The following is an 18,713-nucleotide window of genomic DNA, read 5'->3' as shown; positions in this document are numbered from 1 at the left end:
TCCCAGAATGAACAAGTAAAACAGGTCAAGGGCTCTCACTGCTGTCAAGATAACTGGGTTACTTCCAGCTGCTGTGTCACTTTGGGCAAATTATAAATTTGTTTAAGCCTCAATGTCACCATTTGTAACATACTAATTAAAAAGAGTATCTACCATTTGGGGGTTGATATAAAGATTAAGTGAGCTAACATCTATAGTGACTGGTACATGGTAAGCACTCAAGAGAATATCAATTTTTATTGTATATCAATTACTATGATTGTACAAGTTTTTTTTAAAGCCCGCAAAGGTGGATCTCTCTGAGTCAACTAGAACCATGGCACTTCTGAGGTGGGAGAAGATTTATAGATCATGGCTGTGTTATTATGGTATTTAAACAGTGCTCTGGAGGACCAGATTTAAATTGCTGGAGGAACTCCTTCATTGCTCTGAGCTGTTTTGCCTAAGAGGATTCCATGTGCAATTTTAGCAGAAAAAAGTTTGGCTGTTAAGAAAAGCTTGGAAACCACTGTCAATCTCAACTCCTCATTCTAAAGGTGAGAAATTAAAGAGGGCTATGATTTGTCCAAGGTCACACAACAAGAGTTAATGGTAGAGCTAATGTAGTTACCAGGCTTCTTTGAAATGAATATTTGGAAATGGAAATATGAGTAATTATGGCCTCAAACACTTTGCAGATTGAGATTCAGTAAAAATACATAAAAACAAAAATAAAACAACTGTAGTTTAACTGTCTGGAGGGGATGGTTCCTCTCTATTCACTTGAAACCATTTGAAATGTGGACATTCTTTCTTTACAGGTGAAATGTACTTCCAAATACTATGCAGTGAATTTTCATTTTGGCTGTACGTGTCGAGAAGAATAAAGCTTTAAAAATAATTTAAAATTTAATTGTTTGGAATTGTATGTTCCAATTATGCTAAAATTCAGACTAATTCTTAAGAAAAATTATTTTTAAAAATAACATAAAAATATGGAATTTATTTGAAAAAAAATATTTCCCATGTTGCAAAATAAAGCATTCATACTTTCTATCTTGTTAGAGCAGAATCTTTTTTAATCATAATGCTCAGGAAATGGTGTTCTGTTTAATGAGAAGCCTTTCTTTTTATTTGAACCCTTGGTATTGAAAATCTAAATATGTACTAGCTCATTTTGTTTTAGGAATTGATAATGAATCTGACTTAGTGTTTCTTTTATAATTACTTTGTCTAGGATCATTTTTCCTAACACAAATTATTATTGTACAGTACTTTGCATACAGGAGTAACAGGAGATTATAAACTACAAGATTAAAAAAGAAAACACCAAAATCTAAATCCCTGCTATGAGTTAATTGTGTTATTATATGACCTATTTTCTGAAAGAAGAAGGGATATATTCTCTATGAAGTTTCTGGTATTCAATAATAATAATAAAAATATTTCAAAATTAATAATTTTGAAATCTCTGACTTTCATTCTGTTTCATAAAGACCAATTATGGAATCATAGGATATCTTCATAGTTTCAAATTTCGTGCCTAGAGACATTTGAATAATGTAGAGATCATTGTAATCTGTTTTAAATTACATTATATATCAACCAAATTATTCTATGAAAAGAAAACCCTTGTGTTTAATTACTAATTCACTCTAGAAAGATATAAAATAAAATAAGATATAATGAGCAAGACATGAGAACCAATAATATTTATACACTTTTAATATGGCTTTGTGTTAATATTCAATATGTTTTCTCATGAACTGATTTCTTAAAAACACATTTTTATATTCATATGCTGGATAATTCTCAATTTTCTGTTACTTACTCTCCATTGGTTTCAGTGTCTGAAATTTCCCCATGTTTCATGGGATTTAAAAGTTTGCATTTACTCTTTTGGTTACAAAATCAAATTGAATATCTTTGCTTAAAGTGAGTTTATTACTTACTTGTTCAAAAAACTTCAACACCAGAGACTGCTTGGCGAGCCAATTGAGAGTTGTTTGAACAGTAAGATTTCTTCTAAGGTAAAACAGGTCATTTTGAACATTCTCTTGGTAGCAAGCACTGATTGAGAAGTACAAATATTAATTTAAAAGGTTTCACTATAAACAATTGCCTGTCACAATCTCGTTTTAAATGTAAGACTTACAAAATTTAATTTGATTCTAAAATTTAAAGGGGCTAAAGCTTCTTTGTCAAGCATGAATGAATGTAAAATAAAATGTATCAACTAATGATGAATATAACAACTTAATAATTATACTTATTTAATAGTATAACCTAGAGTAGGAATTAGTTTATGTTTAAAATATGTTCTATGACTTAAAGGAAAATTCATGTTTTCAGATTGTAATGAAGGAAGGTTTTACAACTGGGACCCCTGAAGAAGAGCTTCTTCATCCCGAATTCCCATATTATGAGGCCAGACTGAGTAATTACAGTTTTTATTATACCTTGCAACAATGAAATCATAACATACATTTTTGATAACTCTCTTTTTGATTCCCCAAGAATGGCAAAGATTTATAGTTACATACAATGAATCTTATCCAAAAGGAAATTTATTGCATAATAATGTGGTTAGAATTTGATTTATAAAGCTTATTTTTTCCTTCCCAAATTATATAAATGATGACAATTAAAATTCTCCTTCTGGATTTAAGTAGGGGACTAAAACCTTTTTTTTTCTGGGATATTTAGACTCAATGTTTTGGTTCCTATTGGTAAGGAGGAAGATGCTTGGTACCATTCCCCATGCTGGATGGGAGGCACTCTCTGTATAGAGTTATTGTGCAAAAGTTGTTAACCAGTTCAACTATGGAAATTCTTGAAATTTTAAAATCACAATTTTTGTTTTAGTCTGATTATTCAGTAATCTCCACATCTGCTAAACTGTGGAGAGAGGGGGAAGTAGTTAAGACTTCGACATCTTCTTTACTCTTGATTATAATTTCATAAACTTTAAATATGAATTGCTTTCCCTTTTTACACAAGTTATAAAAATAAGAGGGCCTGTTTACACAGTTTGCATTTTTATGAAATTTGCAGTTTGAAAAAAAAGCTTTTTAAAAAGTGGTAATTAATGCTTTTCTTTGAATATGCACATGTACCTTAGAATTTTTTTTTTCTGAAATAGTTTCTGACTTTAACCCACTAAATATTTGAAGATAGAATTTTTATTTAGCACTAGAGTAAAACATACTAAGGACCGAAGAAAAGGAAGTTTTTTTCTGGTTCCACTGAATTTTCTTTGTGTGTGGCACCCCCTTATGACAGCTATCAATATTATATTTAAATTTTATATATTGACAAAATGCAATCTACCTCTGTAAGCATTGTGCCATTCAACAGTACTACTATTAAATTTACATACCACAGTTTAAATTACATCCATTTCAGGAATGGTAAAATGCTAAAACTCAAGTATAACTGCCTTACTGGAATGAGTACAATTTACAAATACAATAATTACATTTTAAAACCATTAACAATATTACACCTAGAAGCAAATACTGTAGGACTGGTCATCATGGTATTGTGTGAGGGAAATCATTGCTGAAAGTCATTGACATTTCCAGCAGATATACCCCAAGTGCAGATTTTGGTTTGTTTTCATCAAACCAAAATTAAAACCTGTTTCTCATACAGTAGTTCTCCATTATATGAATCCTCCAAATCCTTGCATAAGATTTTATTAGTTATCTGCCAAGTATTTTCCTGCAAAATAAAACAACATATCAACGGTTACCTGCTAGTTCCATAATGTGGTTATTAAGTGGGTAACATTTCTAGTCTTCCTGCCCTACTCCTAGAAGCCAATACTATGTAATTGAAGGGTACAATACTAACATAAAATACATAAAGTTTATTAAGTTTTCAACTTTCCAGACCAGTTAGTTGCCTTTTCACATTTCCATATAGGAATACTTTGCAGAGGTTTGGGTTGCCCAGAATAGCTTGGAAGATTTGTTCCTGGATGGGAGAATCCAACTTCTTATAGAAAGAGTAACCATATAATTTCCACCCTGGGCCATTTTTGAGAACAAAATGGGTGTAGTTAATAATTACATCAATAAGGCAGACATAAAAGCCAGGATGTATTCCAACAAATCATTGACCAAGATAATCACCTTAATATTGGGGAATCCCCACCAATAAACTCTCGTGTGTGCCAAAAACCTGTCTCATTATCACATTTCAGCTCCAGGCAACCACTTCTGATCTCTGGTCTAGAGTTTTTAAGGTGCTATTAAAGTGAAGATGGATCCTCTTAGATCTCAGCTAAGCCTAGACAAGTCTAAAATCTATGAAGACCTGCTGAAGAAGAAAAGTTTTCAGGTAAGAGATAAATTCAAAATTAGCATTCATCTTGCTTGTCAATGTAACAAAAGTAGGATTTACCCCCATTAACCTCAGTGTACACACCTATATAATGGGAATGACAGGTCAGTCCCATATAAGAAATAACCAGAGCCATGATAAGTATCCAGGACCTTCCTGATTTCTGATTCCCAGTTTCATTGTCCTATTTTTACTTCATTCAACAATTGGTTTGCTTTCTGATTGTGATGGGAAATGGGGATTGGGAGTGGGGAAGAAGAGGAGGAAGATGATCAGAAAATCACAACCTATTCCTTCTTAAGGAAGAGTAGCTAAGGCAACATTATTGTTTGCAGATGAAACTCACAAGATACCCACTTACCTGCAGCAAACCTTTTCTTGATGAGTGAAAATCTATACCCTGCTCCAACAAGTTCAATGTCACAGCCAGAAAGGGTGCTTCCTTCACTTGTAAACTGCACAACCAATGGGGAAGGTTTGCTTGGGCCTTCAGATAACTGAAATCTTGCCAATAAAGAGCCCACTCCTAAAAAAGAGTATTATTACAAGATAGTCAACACAACATTCTGGATATAACTTTGGAAATTGTATTCAAAGTTAATGTGCAAAATCGAACTTACTAGAAAATAGTATATGTTTCAGTATAAATAGAATAAAATTTATCATTAAATATTATTCATGACGTTTTTTGCACGCTGATAAAAATGTAATTCAGCCAAATGGTACTTCAAAATTTGGAAGCATGCTGCTTGGAAGGCAATGTATTTTCCAGTTTATGATTAATATCAGAGGAAAGTGAAAAATATCTAACTATCAGGGAGTGTGAGATCTGATACAGAATGGAAATATGCCTCATTAAAAGCTCTTCTCTGCTTAAAGTATGGTCTGTTTGATGTGGGGTCTTGGGCAGAAAAGAGGTAGCAGAGGATTCATTGAAGAACTATTTTCTTTTATTGGTTAAAATAAGTATATACCAAAGTGAACTGAAATATTTTGCTTACTTTTAGTGCTAAATGTATTTTGGTTAATAAGTTTCTAATATCTGAAAGTTATTTCAGCTTTATATATTAAATAAAATAAGCCTGTGATTACATTACCTCCATTTTCTGACTTCTGAGAAATATCAGGAATCTTCCACAATATTCTGTGCTGTTCAGCATTCCTAAAAATAAAGTAGGTAAAAGACTTTTTCATATGCAAGGGTTTCTGTTTAATGGATGTCGTATTTTTCCAGATAGTATTAATTACTAAAAATGATCTTAAAAATTTTAGCTACAATTAAAGCATTATCTATCTATCATCTATCTAACCATCCCTTCCTCCTTCCCTCCCTCCTTCCATCTATCTATCTATATATCTATCTATCTATCTACCTATCTATCTATCTATCTACCTACTTACCTATCTATCCCTTCGTCCTTTCCTCCCTCCTTCCATCTATCTATCTATCTATTTATCTATCTATGTATCCCTTCCTCCTTCCATCCCTCCTTCCATCTATCTATCTATCTATCTATCTATCTATCTATCTATCCATCCCTTCCTCCTTCACTCCCTCTTCCATCTGTCTACCCATCCATCCATGCATCCATTCATCCATACATAAATACTCTCCTTTCTCTTTCCTTATTGTAACTAGTCACAACACTGTCAGAGAGATAAACATTTAGAGGACAATGCAGTTAAATTTTTTTTTAACACATCTACTGAATAAATAGATGGGAAGTGTTAGTTGATCAATTAATTCAGGTAATTTAAATTGGAGCTGTCACATGGCTGACATTCTATTTTTTTGTCTTTTTTAATGTTCTACTTTTTGCTTCTAACAATCATGTGGAAAAACTGGAGTATTTTTCCTTAGGAGGAAAGGATTTTTTAACATCTGCTATTGGTACTCAGTGTCTATTCTGTTTCTGTTCCCATACCTTCTCTAGTGTGCCTTTTAATAGTCCAGAGGCTGCAAAATGAAACTCAGACTCCCTTGTAATTAGGGTCCTAGATGCAGATTAGGGTCCATCAATTATAGGTACTACTTGAAATCTGGAGGATAGAAGGGAGGCAGAGGCCATTTTCCTGATGCTTTTTGGGCTGTTTTCTGCTGGTCAGCAGCCTAACTGAGATGTGGGGATCTTGTTAAACAGTGCTCCAGTCCAGTCTCAGTTTTGTAGTTGTTGAGAAGCAGTTTGTTTAGGCAGTGCCAGTAGGAGCTCTCTTATCCTTAGACTCTCATGAGGGTGGTGGGTTCTTGAATTCAATGGCTCCACTGACAGCCTTCTAATTTCTCTCCTTCCTGGTTGTAGCAGAGGTAGCAGCTCCCCTGGTGGACCAGTTCTGCAATCTTCTGGGAAATATTCTTGGAGATCCAGTCTAAAGCTTGTTCCTCTTTTTTTGTGTGAACATCTAAATCCCTGTGTTAAATCATTTTCTGCTTGAAATTAGCTATAGCAGCTTCTCTTTAATGCCCTGAACCCTGACACCCAGGCCTGCTGTGATCTCTTCCTGTAGGAAACACAAATGCTAAAAAGTCTGTGATCCCTTTGCCCAGGAGCCCTTTGGTGAAGAGGAAGGGGACTAATGGCTCCTTACCAGACTGCTGGTGGGAGCACAGCCTGGAGCTTGGTTACCCCTCCATCTATGGGGACCAGGAACTGCACATTGTTGAGGGCCACGGCCGTTGTCATTGCATCCGTATTGTATTTGTAATCTATGCGCAGGTCGGTGCTTGCCGGCTCACATCGCCAGTTCACTGCCAGGTTCAGAGGTGTGGACTGAATGCCCTGGGCTGACACCTTGCCAAAGACAGGAAGGAGAACATTTAAGGCTTGAATATTAATCTGAAACAAACCCAGAAGCTATTATTATCTCCCAATGGAATATTCTTAGATATCAAAATGTCATAATGTTGTTTGTGCCGCCCACAAGTGAGCACTCAGTAAAAAAATCACCATGAAGGGTGCCGTATGAGTGAGAGCTGGGTGCTTCAGGTGAACTGTTACAGATTAAAAATATAAAATCAATTATTAAAGTTTCTATAGCACTTTAGAGTTTACAATGCACTTTATGTCAGATAGGGAGCTGGTAGCACACTGGTTAGGAGCTGAGGCCAAGAAGGCAGACAATCCTGGGTGTGAGGTCGTTTTTCCTTTCTTTCTTTCTTTCTTTTAATTGAAATAGAGTTGCTATACAATATTATATAAGTTACAGGTGCACAATACAATGACTCATAATTTTAAAGGTTATACTCCATTTACAGTTATTATAAAGTATTGGCTATATTCCCATGTTGTACAATATATCCTTGTACCTTATTTTATACCTAATGGTTTGTACCTCTTAATCCCTTACTATTGCCCCTTCCCCTTTCCCTCTCCCCACTAGTTTGTTCTCTATATCTGTGAGTCTGCTTCTTTTTTGTTATATTCACTAGTTTGTTGAATTTTTTGATTCCACATATAAATGGTATCATACGGTATTTGTCTTTCTCTGTCTGACTTGTCTCACTTAGCATAATGCCCTCCAAGTCCATCCATGTTGCTGCAAATTTCATTCTTTTTTATGGCTGAGTAGTATTCTATTGTATACATATACCCCACATCTTCTTTAACCATTCATCTATTGATGGACATGTAGGTTGCTTCCATACCTTGGCAAATTGTAAATAATGCTCCTGTGAACATGTATCTTTTCAAATTAGTGTTTTTGTTTTTTTCAGATATATTTGGGTGTGAGTTCTGATTGTCACTTCCAAGCTGAGTGATCTTTGACCAGTCACTAAAAACTTCTCTGTGCCTCGGTTATTTCCTCATTTGCCAAATGGGAATGATAATATATATTTTTTAATTTTTAAAAATGTTTTTGGCTGTACCATGTGGCATATGGGATCTTAGTTCCCTTACCATACTCATGGCCCCTGCACTGGAAGGGTGGACTTTTAACCACGGGACTGCCAGGGAAGTCCCAGAAATAATAATAATATTTATGCCTAGAGATGTTAGGAAGATTGAAGAAGATGTTTTATATGAAACACTCGGCCTAGTGCCTCATATACAGTAAGGAGTTAACATTTTACTACATGTTACCTATTAATATTCTTATCATATTTGCTCTTCACAAACCAGTGAGTTAGACAAAGGTGAATTTGACTAAGGAAAAGCCAGGTTTGAAGAAGCAGCAAAAAGTTATAAGACAATAATATCAACTAGAATCCTGGGCCCACAGTGAAAAATTTGCAAGGTTATTACTTCTATGTACCTTTTATAAGTACACGCGCACAGCAGGGGCCGTGTGGGTGGTGTCTGTGCCCTTGCAGTTTTACTCATGGAGTATAAGTTTTGCTGATTTTAAAGAATATAAACAGCTCTTTATTGGCCTAGTAATGCCTGCACATATGGACACCACGTGGACCTGAAGGCAGGCTGTGCTTAAAAGTCAGCCATGGTTTTGCTGCAGAAACAGACCCAGACATGGATTCTTTTATAAGATGACAGACATGGCTTTTGATGACGTAATTTTAGTTTGATGACCATTATAATAAAAGCTTTAAAACTTTATAATAATCTCTATGATAAGCTTTATAATAAAGTTTTTAAACTTTAAATATTTTTAGCAGCCCAGTCCTCTGCAAATGCACTTTTATGTAGAAGTCTGTTACTTAAGATATAGCTCAAAAGCAGAGCAGACCCACTCTCCCCACCCATTTCTATACTCTGTCCTTGGCAGGAGTTCTCAACTTCTCAGTAGTTCCTCTACCTGGGGAGGTGCTTTATGGATATGTGATTGTCCCAGTTACTGGGAGGGTGCTACTGGTGGCCAGAAAGTAAACATGATGTGATTTGATCCCACAAAGTGTTAATTATGCCTCCCAACCAATCCCTTGCATTGTTGAAAAACAATAACAACAGCACAACTAAACCACAACAAAAGGGATTCCTCAGAGCACCTTTAAAACAAAATGTCAGGCCTAGGGCTACTTACATTTCACAAAGTACTTTGAAATGTCACAGCCTATAAAATACCTAGGTAGGAATCATTTTTTCCTAATTTGCAGATGAGGAAACTGAGGCTCAGGGACATTAAGTGCCCAAGGTCAGTGGACAGTAGGAAGCTGACTTAATTCCAGAATTCAGTCTCTTGCCTTCATTATAGTACTTTATACCAAGCTCATATTGCAATAGGTGAATTCTGTTTACTTTCTACGTTTTGTTATAATGTCCAAAGCTTCAATGGTATTATTCTTACTAGAAAAACATTATATTCATTTGTATTTTTGTGAAATGTACAATTACATAGATGCTTCATGTTCAATGGTTCCCTTAGAACATGTGGTTTTCAATCCACAGGGTGCGTTATAATCATTTGGAGGACTTGTAAAAATATATACACCTACGTCACATCCTGAACCAATTAAATAAAAATCTCTGGGAGTGTCAGGGCCCAGTAGATGTCTCTGTCTCTGTCTCTGTCTCTATCTTTATCCCTCTCCCCTCCCACCTCCCCATCTCCATCTTTATCTATAAATAGATTTTTATAGAGACATCTATCTATATTTATATCTGTGTCTGTCTATAATTAGCACCAGTTCAGAATCAGCATTTGTTTATAACCGCCCTGGTGATTGTAAAGTACACTCATGTTTGAGATGCACTGATTTCTATTAAAGTACAACTTTCAAAAGAGATCAAGTGGCTAGGAATCAGTGGGATACTCAAGCTCTCTAGAACCCTGGTTTGAAACAGGCTTATTTATTAAATCAGTAATATTCTGGGGTAAAGGGAAATCCTAAACACAAAAAGAAAGTTCTCATATCCTTTAATGTGTTGTACCAAATATTCTCATTAAATTATTTCTTAACATAAGTTTCATCAGAATTTAATTCATAGACTATCACATTATGAAAAAACACCAAATTACTTACATTTAATCATTTAAAGTAAGAGATTTTAGTACGGTAATATCTTAACGAAATTACAGTGAAATATTTTGTCAATATTTGTAATCTTAATTGATGTAGTTTTCTGAAAATTCATTTTTTGGCGTGTTTCCCTAAATTTGAATGAAATTTTTTACTTGCAGGTTTCAACTAATAAGAATATGTATGAATATTCTTGACACTATATAGCCTCCAAATAGTCTTTTAAGGTTTCTGTTTTCTTATAAATTCTAGCTTTTAAATAATATTGAAAGAAATTTTACTTTGTCTACTTTTATTTAATGTTAGGTATGTTAGAATATACATTTGTAATGTGAAAGAGACACCTTGACCATATAAATAGGCTTACCTGATATTTGAGCATATCCACGTTATAATATGTAGCCTGGGGCTTTTGTTCCGACACTTTCTTTAGGTGAATCATCAAATTTGGCATGTTTACCCAGAATTCCTTGGTATTGGCATCATTTTGGGTATTATCACTATTCAATTGGGAAGAAAAAATGATTGAGTAGCATTTTGTAACAAACATAAACCACACAAAAAAGCATATTTTCAAATTGTGATCTGATTTCTATCTCCATCTTTGACAATTTGTAGAGATTATATTATTTTTTTTTTTTTTTTTTTAGTATAATTGTAGTCCTGAATGGTATTATGTTAATAGATTAATACCCATAGGGAGGCATTATTGTATTGCTATAAATCTCAGTGATTTGTACCCAGTAATATTACCCAGTAATGTTAACCAATCGTGATGATAACTGGTTGCTTTAAACACTGAATTATTTATTAACCCAAATTTAATAGCCCTTTCTACATCGCCACCATTTCCTATGAATTAGTCGGTTAATGCAATCAAGGAGTCGAGTACATTGATTTTCTGTTGAATTTACTTGAACAGTAGGGTCTCAGAAATTACTTAGTAAATATTTGTAAGCAAACATTTGTAAACAAATGTGTAAACAAATATCTGTAAACACGGTCTTTATCTCCAACTGAGGAGAAAACGGTGATACTAAAATTATCATGCTCCTTTTTTAGCATTCACAATAGTTCATCTAAGAGTATCTAAATCATAAAAAGTCACCTCACTTATAAGATGATCCTGGAATTTAAATGATAATAACCAAGGTAGTTACACTAGAGAGTGCAGTCTTGGTGAATTAAGGAGTTTTATATTCCTATGAGGGTCGTCAATGTTACTCTGCGGCCTCTCCACAGGCCACTCCCCCCGTGTCTTGTGAAAATGTTTGTCTCAATGGCAAAAAGAATCAGGCTAGAGTGTGAAAAGCATCTGCTCACTTCTCACATGATGAAAAAACTGGGGCCCAAGTGTCTCAGTAACTTACTGGCATTTCACTTTCAGAATATCCTATGTAATACAATAATGGTAGCTAGAAGTTTTTGAGCCTCTATTATGTGCTAGGCACTCTGTTAGATACATTATAAACTATATCATTAAAATCTACCCTGCAAAAGAAGAATTATCTTCCTTTTTAAAAATAAGCATATGTTATAAAAAGAGAAAATTAGAGGTCACAGAGACAGAAGGGTGTGATACAGTGATAAAGGCAGGTCAAAAGTAAGTTCCTATGGTTCAGCCTCCAGAAGCCAAGCATATCAAGAGCTGAGTCAAAAAAAACATCAGGGCCTTGAATCTGCTTCTGGTCAGTTAGGAACGAGTGGTCATGGACACCAAGTCTCAGCAGGACCCCTGTGGTTCTGTTGTGCCTGCTATAGGTTGTTGAGGACAGAGAAAACCCTGTGCCTCTGGGCAGGAGGAAGTGAATGGAAAAGACTCCTGGCCCCTCGTCCTTGCCCCTGGCCCAGCTAAGCTAAGGATGCTGATAAGTGTTGTCTAAACTGTTATTATGTAAAACATCCAAGTTACCCAGAGCCTCCAGAGTGGTACCTACACAGGAGGCTGGAGCTAAGAACAATAGAGGTTCAGCAAAATTAAGTAATTTACTTAAGGTTGAACAGCTAATAAGTAAGAGAGTCAAGATTCCAGCCCAGGTCAGTCTTACTGCAGGTCATACTTTCCCACTATACCGAAAGAGGTGTGGAATTAATATCCAGCAACATTTTATTAATTTGTGCTAAGTAAATCCAAATAACTGAGAAAATCCCAATTATATGTTTAATAACAAAATAAGCTAAGTCATATGTCTATGAAAATTCCTCAGAGAACTTGCTTTAACAAATAGTCAAGAAAGGTTTGTCAATCAAAAGCTTGCACAGAGATGCAATTCCTGACTACTCATAAAGCCTTGAGAATTCTTCAGACTCAATTGGTTTAGCGATTGTTCCTGAACATCCTTTGTAAGCCAATCCCTTTCATAAGGGAAAAGTAGAAGTAAATTTCAATTTGGTCCCTGTCACAGGGATTGCAAACCCAAATGTCTCCAGGGACCTAAACTAACCTAACCTAAATAAGTCTTTCAGTAAGGATAACTGAGAAGATTGGCTGAGTGTAAGATAACAGATGAAGAAAGGCTTGAACAGCATTTGAGAATAATGCTTGGTTCCATGACCTTTTGAAAAGTAGGGGTGGCAGCAGGGGTGGTGGAGTGGAGCTACATACCAAAACCAAACAGTCTCTAGGACTGATGGGTCACCAATCACAGCCCTGACACAATCATCAAATACTTAGAGTTAATAAAGTCCAAATTAATAAGAATTTTTTTGCTTTTGCTTTTGTTTTGTTTAAAAAAAAACTTAAGGGTCCATATAATGTTTTGTCACACAAAACATTCTCAGACTGATATTTAGTTCAATTCATAGGACTGATATATTAATATAAGTATAAAACTCTGACACATATGCCTAAGAACTTGGCAACATAACTGCCTAAAAGTGCAACAAAAGCTATAACTATCGCACCAGTGATATTTACAGACAAACTGGTGAGATGGTGGCACGTAATTCCTAATTTCAGATGGAGGAACCTAGAAAAATAAAATCAACTCGCTGTGAGGCTCGCTGTGCACATCAAAAACGCAGAGGGAAACTGGAATAAGAAGTTCCCAATTTCCAATCTTGATCATTTCACATTTATTTTTCATTTAAAGGGTGAGCATTTCTTTTGTATTTTTAAGCCTGGAATCAAGTTTGCCAATTAAACCATCGCAAGGACCAAAGAGAAGGAGGTGATCTTGGTCATCACCTGAAACACCTGTGACTGTTTTTCATCATGGGAGCGAAAAAGTCTCATTCGGGCAAGAGAAAGAGAGTGACTGTATTGGTCCTCAGATTCCAAATAACCTTTAGTTATTTCTACATAAATATCCAGCTTGACAAAATTCTCTAAGTTATAGTTGAATTGTTCATTCATTCAACAAAGACTACTCAAGTCCTTATTAGGCATAGTGGAAGGTACTGAGGATACGGTGGTGAACCAATAGATGTGTTCTATTCCCTCATGGATTTTACAGTCTAGTGGGGGAGATGGATGGATGAAGAAGACAAATAGATATGTAATTATTAGTTTTAGTAAGTGTGACAAAGGGAAGAATAGGGAAGATGGAGAGAGAATAAAAAGGTGATGTGATTTAGTGTGGGAGTGGGGAGGAGAGTGGGGAGGTCAGGGGAGGCTGAGTGCAGCTGAGATCTGAAGGATGAGAAAGAGTCCGGTGAAGAAGTGTGGGAATCCTGTTGGAGGCAGAGGAAACAAGCATACAAAGTCTTGATGTGGGAAAGGACTCAGCAGTTCCCAAGACTGGCAGGTCTGGCTGGAGCTACAAGGATTCTGAGGAGGATGGTGGGAGATGAGGACAGACAGACAGGCAAGAGTGGATGACTCAGGGTCTTGAAGGCAATGGTAACAAGTTTGGATTCTGGTACAGATGCAATGGGAAGCCATCAGAGGACTACGAGCGAGGATAACCTGATTTATGTCAAAAAAGGTCATCTGGTTATTGTGTGTAGGAGTGGGGCAAGACTGGATGCAGGGAGGGAAGGAGGAAAGCAGTTGCTGTGGTCCAGGGAAATGACAGTCATCATTTGGATAGAAGAAGTGATGATAACAGGGAAAAAGTGGCCATTTTAGAGAGAGAATTTTGGATGGAATATCAGGACTTATTGATGGAAAAAACTGTCAAGAATGACTTTTTTTGTCTCATCCATTGTCAATAATTAACTTGTAGGGTGGATCATTTTTTAGTAGCATGTATATATGTGTGTGTTGTGTGAATGTGTATGTGCGTATATATATATGATAAAGACTTCAGATTTAATGGGAAATGTGAAGAAGTGTATTTATGTAAACAAATTCACATAAGCTTCTTTGATGTCATACATGTAAAGTTCCATCAAAACAATCATCATTACAGTACAATGAAATTACATGTTTAACAAAGAGATTTTCAAGCTTATATGAAGAGTAGCTCACAGTTCAGATATCATTTGATTTTAGAAGATGCCAATACAACAAATGGACTTTATTCCTTTTATTGGGCTCATTTTCCACCATCCTCATCCATTGTCTACCAGTGATAAGCAAAACAGACAATGACTAAATTGTCACTAATGCAGATTTCATTACTCTAAATGTCTCTTTAGCCACTTGAGATAGATGGCCATTAAAATACATACATGCACACACACACAATCACCCACCAACAATTTTTACAGCTGGTAAAAGTTCTGGGATTGAATCTATAAACATATCTGAGTAGCGGTAATTTCAGTACAGTGTACCTCTCTCGCTAAAGTACATCCCTCATCTAAGAATAAGGTGCTAAGCCACACACACCTCTAAAAAATTTGTGCAAAATATATTTACCAGCAGAGAAGTTGGGGATTTGGCAGGACGTGTTCTAACCTGCTGAAATTTGTCACCCGAAAAGTCAGGGCAGCTGGCGATGGGTTGTTGGCAAAGTGTCTGGTGATGCCGGCAGGAAAGGACAACACCATTTCTCCAGTAATCTTCACGATACATCTGGCGTATCACAACACGTGAGAGGAAAGAGAGGAAACCTAGGTCAGCATGTGAATCAAAGCAGTTGTGAAAAGCAAAGATTTCTGTAACAATATGACACAGCAGAAGAGAGGAAAAGTAAGCTCTTACAATATCTAAAGAACTGAGGACTCAAAGGTTTATTTTAACACGTCTCCAAAAAAGGTGGCTGTTTTGTTGAAGGTGTTTTTGCACCGTTAGAAGAGAAGTGCAGCTTTTTTCTTTCTGTAGAAAAGTCTGTACGTTCACCTCACAAACAGAATCATTTATTCTGGTGATTCTCTCTCTTTGCTGAATTGATGGCAGCATATTTGACGATACTAAATAATTGCACAATGTTACCACACTATTCACTGGGACTTATTTTAGTTTTCTGAGTAATGTGATTGATGCCTTGAGTGTGTTCTTTTATGGACACATGGGGTAAACTTCCTGCTTCCCACTTAATTAGATCTTTATTCCATTAACTTGTCTATCTGGTTGAAATGATAAAATCAGTCATATATATAAGTTAACACAGTTGGATGATAATTTGGAAGGAATAATAATCCTTTCTAAAAAGGGGCTTTATTGAAGTATAGTCGATATATAACTGGTGCTTATTTATAGTGTAAATTTCCATCATTTTTGACATAATCTACATCTATGAAACCATCACACAATCAAGATAATCAAAATATCCAACGTCCCTAAGAGTCTCCCCCTGTGTTTTTGTTTCCCTCTCTCCTGCCCTTCTCCATCCTTTCCCTCAATGTCCCTTGGTAATTACTAATATATTTTCTGACATTACATATTAGTTTGGACTTTCTAAAATTTTAGATAAACAGAATTGTAAGGTGTGTGATTTTTTTTTGGTCTGATTTTTTCCACTCAGCATAATTATTTTGAGATTCATCCATGTAGTGTGTGAATCAATAGCTCATGTCTTTTTATTGCTGGGTGGAATATAGATATACCACAGGTTCGTTTTGAAAACTCATTCACTTGTTGAAGAACATTTGCATTCTTTCTGTCTTTTGCCTATTATAAATAAAGCTGTGATAAATATGTGTGTACAAGCCTGTGTATGGGCACATACTCTTATTTCCCTTGGAGAAATATATGACTGGATCACATGATAGGTGTACCTTTAACCTTTTAAGAAACTGCCAAACTCTTTTGTGAAGTGGAAAATACAGCTGAGTGTGAGAGTTTCAGTTCCTCTCCATCCTCACCAACATTTGGTAGGATCTGTCTTTTGATTTGTCATTCTCATAGGTGAGTAACAGTATCTTATTGGTTTTTTTGTTTGTTTGTTGTTTTTTTTTGCGGTACGCGGGCCTCTCACTGCTGTGGCCTCTCCCGTTGCGGAGCACAGGCTCCGGACGCGCAGGCTCAGCGGCCATGGCTCACGGGCCCAGCCGCTCCGCGGCATGTGGGATCCTCCCGGACCGGGGTACGAACCCGCGTCCCCTGCATCGGCAGGCGGACTCTCAACCACTGCGCCACCAGGGGAGCCCTCATTGTTGTTTTAATCTGCATTTCCCTAATGGCTAAGAATCTTAGCACCTTTTCACGTGCTTATTTGTCATCAGTTATTTACTCAGGTGAAGTGTCTGCTCAGATTTTCTGCCAGTTTTTAAAACTGAGTTTTCTGTTCTTTTATTGATTTGGGTTGTTTTTTTGGTACATTCTGGATGTAAGTAATTTATCAAATACATGCTTTGCAAAGATTTTTTTTTCCCCCGTCGGGGGCTTGTTTTTTTTTTTTTCTTTCTCTTAAGAGTAATTTGAAGGGCAGAAATTTTAACTTCATCAATTTATTCTTTTATGGGTTGTAGCTAACACTTTATTCTTTTGGAGTCTTATCTGAGAAATCTTTGCTAAATCCAAGGTCACAAACATTCCACCTATGTTTTATTCTAGAAATTTTTAATTTTTAGTTTTACATTTAGCTTTATGATCTATTTTTGGTTAATTTTCTGTGCGGTATGCGTCCAAGTTCATTTTTTAGTGTGTGGATGTGGGTATCTAATTGTTCTATCACCATCTGTTGAATTTATCCACTTGGTAATTTTGTTGAAATTCAGTTGTCCATATATGTGTTGGCTTATTTCTAAATTCTCTATTCTGTTCCGTTGATCTATTTTGTCCGTCTTTACAACAATCCCACACTGTCTTGATTGCTGTAGCTTTAAAGTTATTCTGAGATCAAGTAGTATTAGTCTACCAACTTTGTTCTCTTTCAAAATAGTTATGGCTATTTTAAGTTCTTTGTATTTCCACATGAAACTTAGGATCACTGTGTCAATTTCTCCATAAAATCAGTGGAGTTCCAATTCACCCTTTACTGTCTGCTCTGAGAGAATTAGTATTGGGCCATTAATATATTTTTTCTTTGCCAACGTAACAGGCACTGTCTTACTTTTTGTCAGTAGAGGGCACTAGAAAGACATTGCAGGAAGAAGAGACCTTTTTCCCCTTCCTGGTTCCAGTGCGCTTGCTAGGCAGTCCTCTGCAGTACTCAAGGCTTTTCTAGAGCTAGGCTCCTGCAGTGCAGGAGGCACGTGGCACCCAAGAGTATGGGTACTGCAACCCGTGTGGCTTTGCTAGTGCCCAGTAACTGGCAGCTTCCGCAACCTCTGGCTCCTGAGGTACGTGTGGCTGGGCTGTCCCAGCGCCCAGCTCTTTTAATGCAGATGGGGTCCCTGGCTCCAGGCTCCTATCATATGCACACCTTCTCCATAGCCAGCTTCTGCAGTGCATGGTGGTCTGAGGTACCCACAGGCCATTAGCTTCCTCGGGCACCCTCCTCAGCCAGTTTTGCAGTGGAGTGTGTCTCAGTGAGACACCTCCCACGAACGCCTGTGAGTCTGCTGGGCTCTCCCTATGCCATGGCCTGGAAACTCCCCAGGAAGTCAGTTGGGGCAATCATAATCTCACCTCTCAGGGGTCACTGTCCTTCACCTGGGGTCCTGTGTCTTGCAAACCATTGTTTCATATATTTTGTCTGTTTGTGCAGTGTTTTCAAGTAGAAGCATAAATTGGTCCCTGTTAATCCACCTTAACCTGGAGCAGAAATCTCAAAAAGACTTTTCTTCTTTGGGAAATGCTAAATATTTTAAATGAGTGAACTTCTTTATAACTTTCCTATACATCTGGATAATTGACCCTTGTACCATTTCTGCAACTTTAAGTTCAGGAGTGTACTTTCTAGGGAAATTTAGGTTAATAAATGAAAACTTCGCTCACACTTGAATATAGGAAACTCTATTTGCCCCATAGTCACCTTGTATGCTGTGTAATTGTGACTGATGAGGCATAGTGGCTCAGATGAGATGGTCCTTGGCACACATTCAAAACGGCTTGTGTGAAGAACTGCTATAGCCTTGTTTGTGTAAGGCTGGGTTTGGGGTAGAGGTGGAGGGCAGGTGAGCTTCCTAAAGTTGCCATGTGCCCCTCCTCTCACTCAGATAATATCATCCCTAACTCTGAACTGCTCTGAATGAGAATTCTGGT

The 18,713-nt window shown here is 36.6% G+C and overlaps 1 protein-coding gene across 8 annotated transcripts in view; it reads right to left on the bottom strand.

Moving 5' to 3' along the window:
* Nucleotides 1-2,413: 2,413 nt before the first annotated feature.
* The window catches only part of SGIP1 (SH3GL interacting endocytic adaptor 1), a 206,753-nt gene continuing 190,453 nt past the window's right edge, over nt 2,414-18,713 (bottom strand). For all 8 annotated transcript variants that reach the window (XM_024734663.1, XM_024734668.1, XM_024734661.1 and 5 more), the window contains 6 exons: nt 15,042-15,197; nt 10,605-10,737; nt 6,913-7,115; nt 5,424-5,488; nt 4,688-4,852; nt 2,414-3,702 (listed from right to left, as the gene is read on the bottom strand). In XM_024734663.1, the coding sequence (XP_024590431.1) occupies nt 3,680-3,702; nt 4,688-4,852; nt 5,424-5,488; nt 6,913-7,115; nt 10,605-10,737; nt 15,042-15,197 (745 nt within the window). In that variant the 3' untranslated portion in view covers nt 2,414-3,679. The remainder of the gene's footprint in view (nt 3,703-4,687; nt 4,853-5,423; nt 5,489-6,912; nt 7,116-10,604; nt 10,738-15,041; nt 15,198-18,713) is intronic.

This window comes from Neophocaena asiaeorientalis, unplaced genomic scaffold, assembly GCF_003031525.2.
Source record: "Neophocaena asiaeorientalis asiaeorientalis breed wild unplaced genomic scaffold, Neophocaena_asiaeorientalis_V1.1 scaffold15, whole genome shotgun sequence".
In the NCBI taxonomy this organism is placed as follows: Eukaryota; Metazoa; Chordata; class Mammalia; order Artiodactyla; family Phocoenidae; genus Neophocaena; species Neophocaena asiaeorientalis.
Note: the sequence above shows the minus strand (reverse complement) of the source record. Positions and strands in the feature narration are given on the sequence as shown.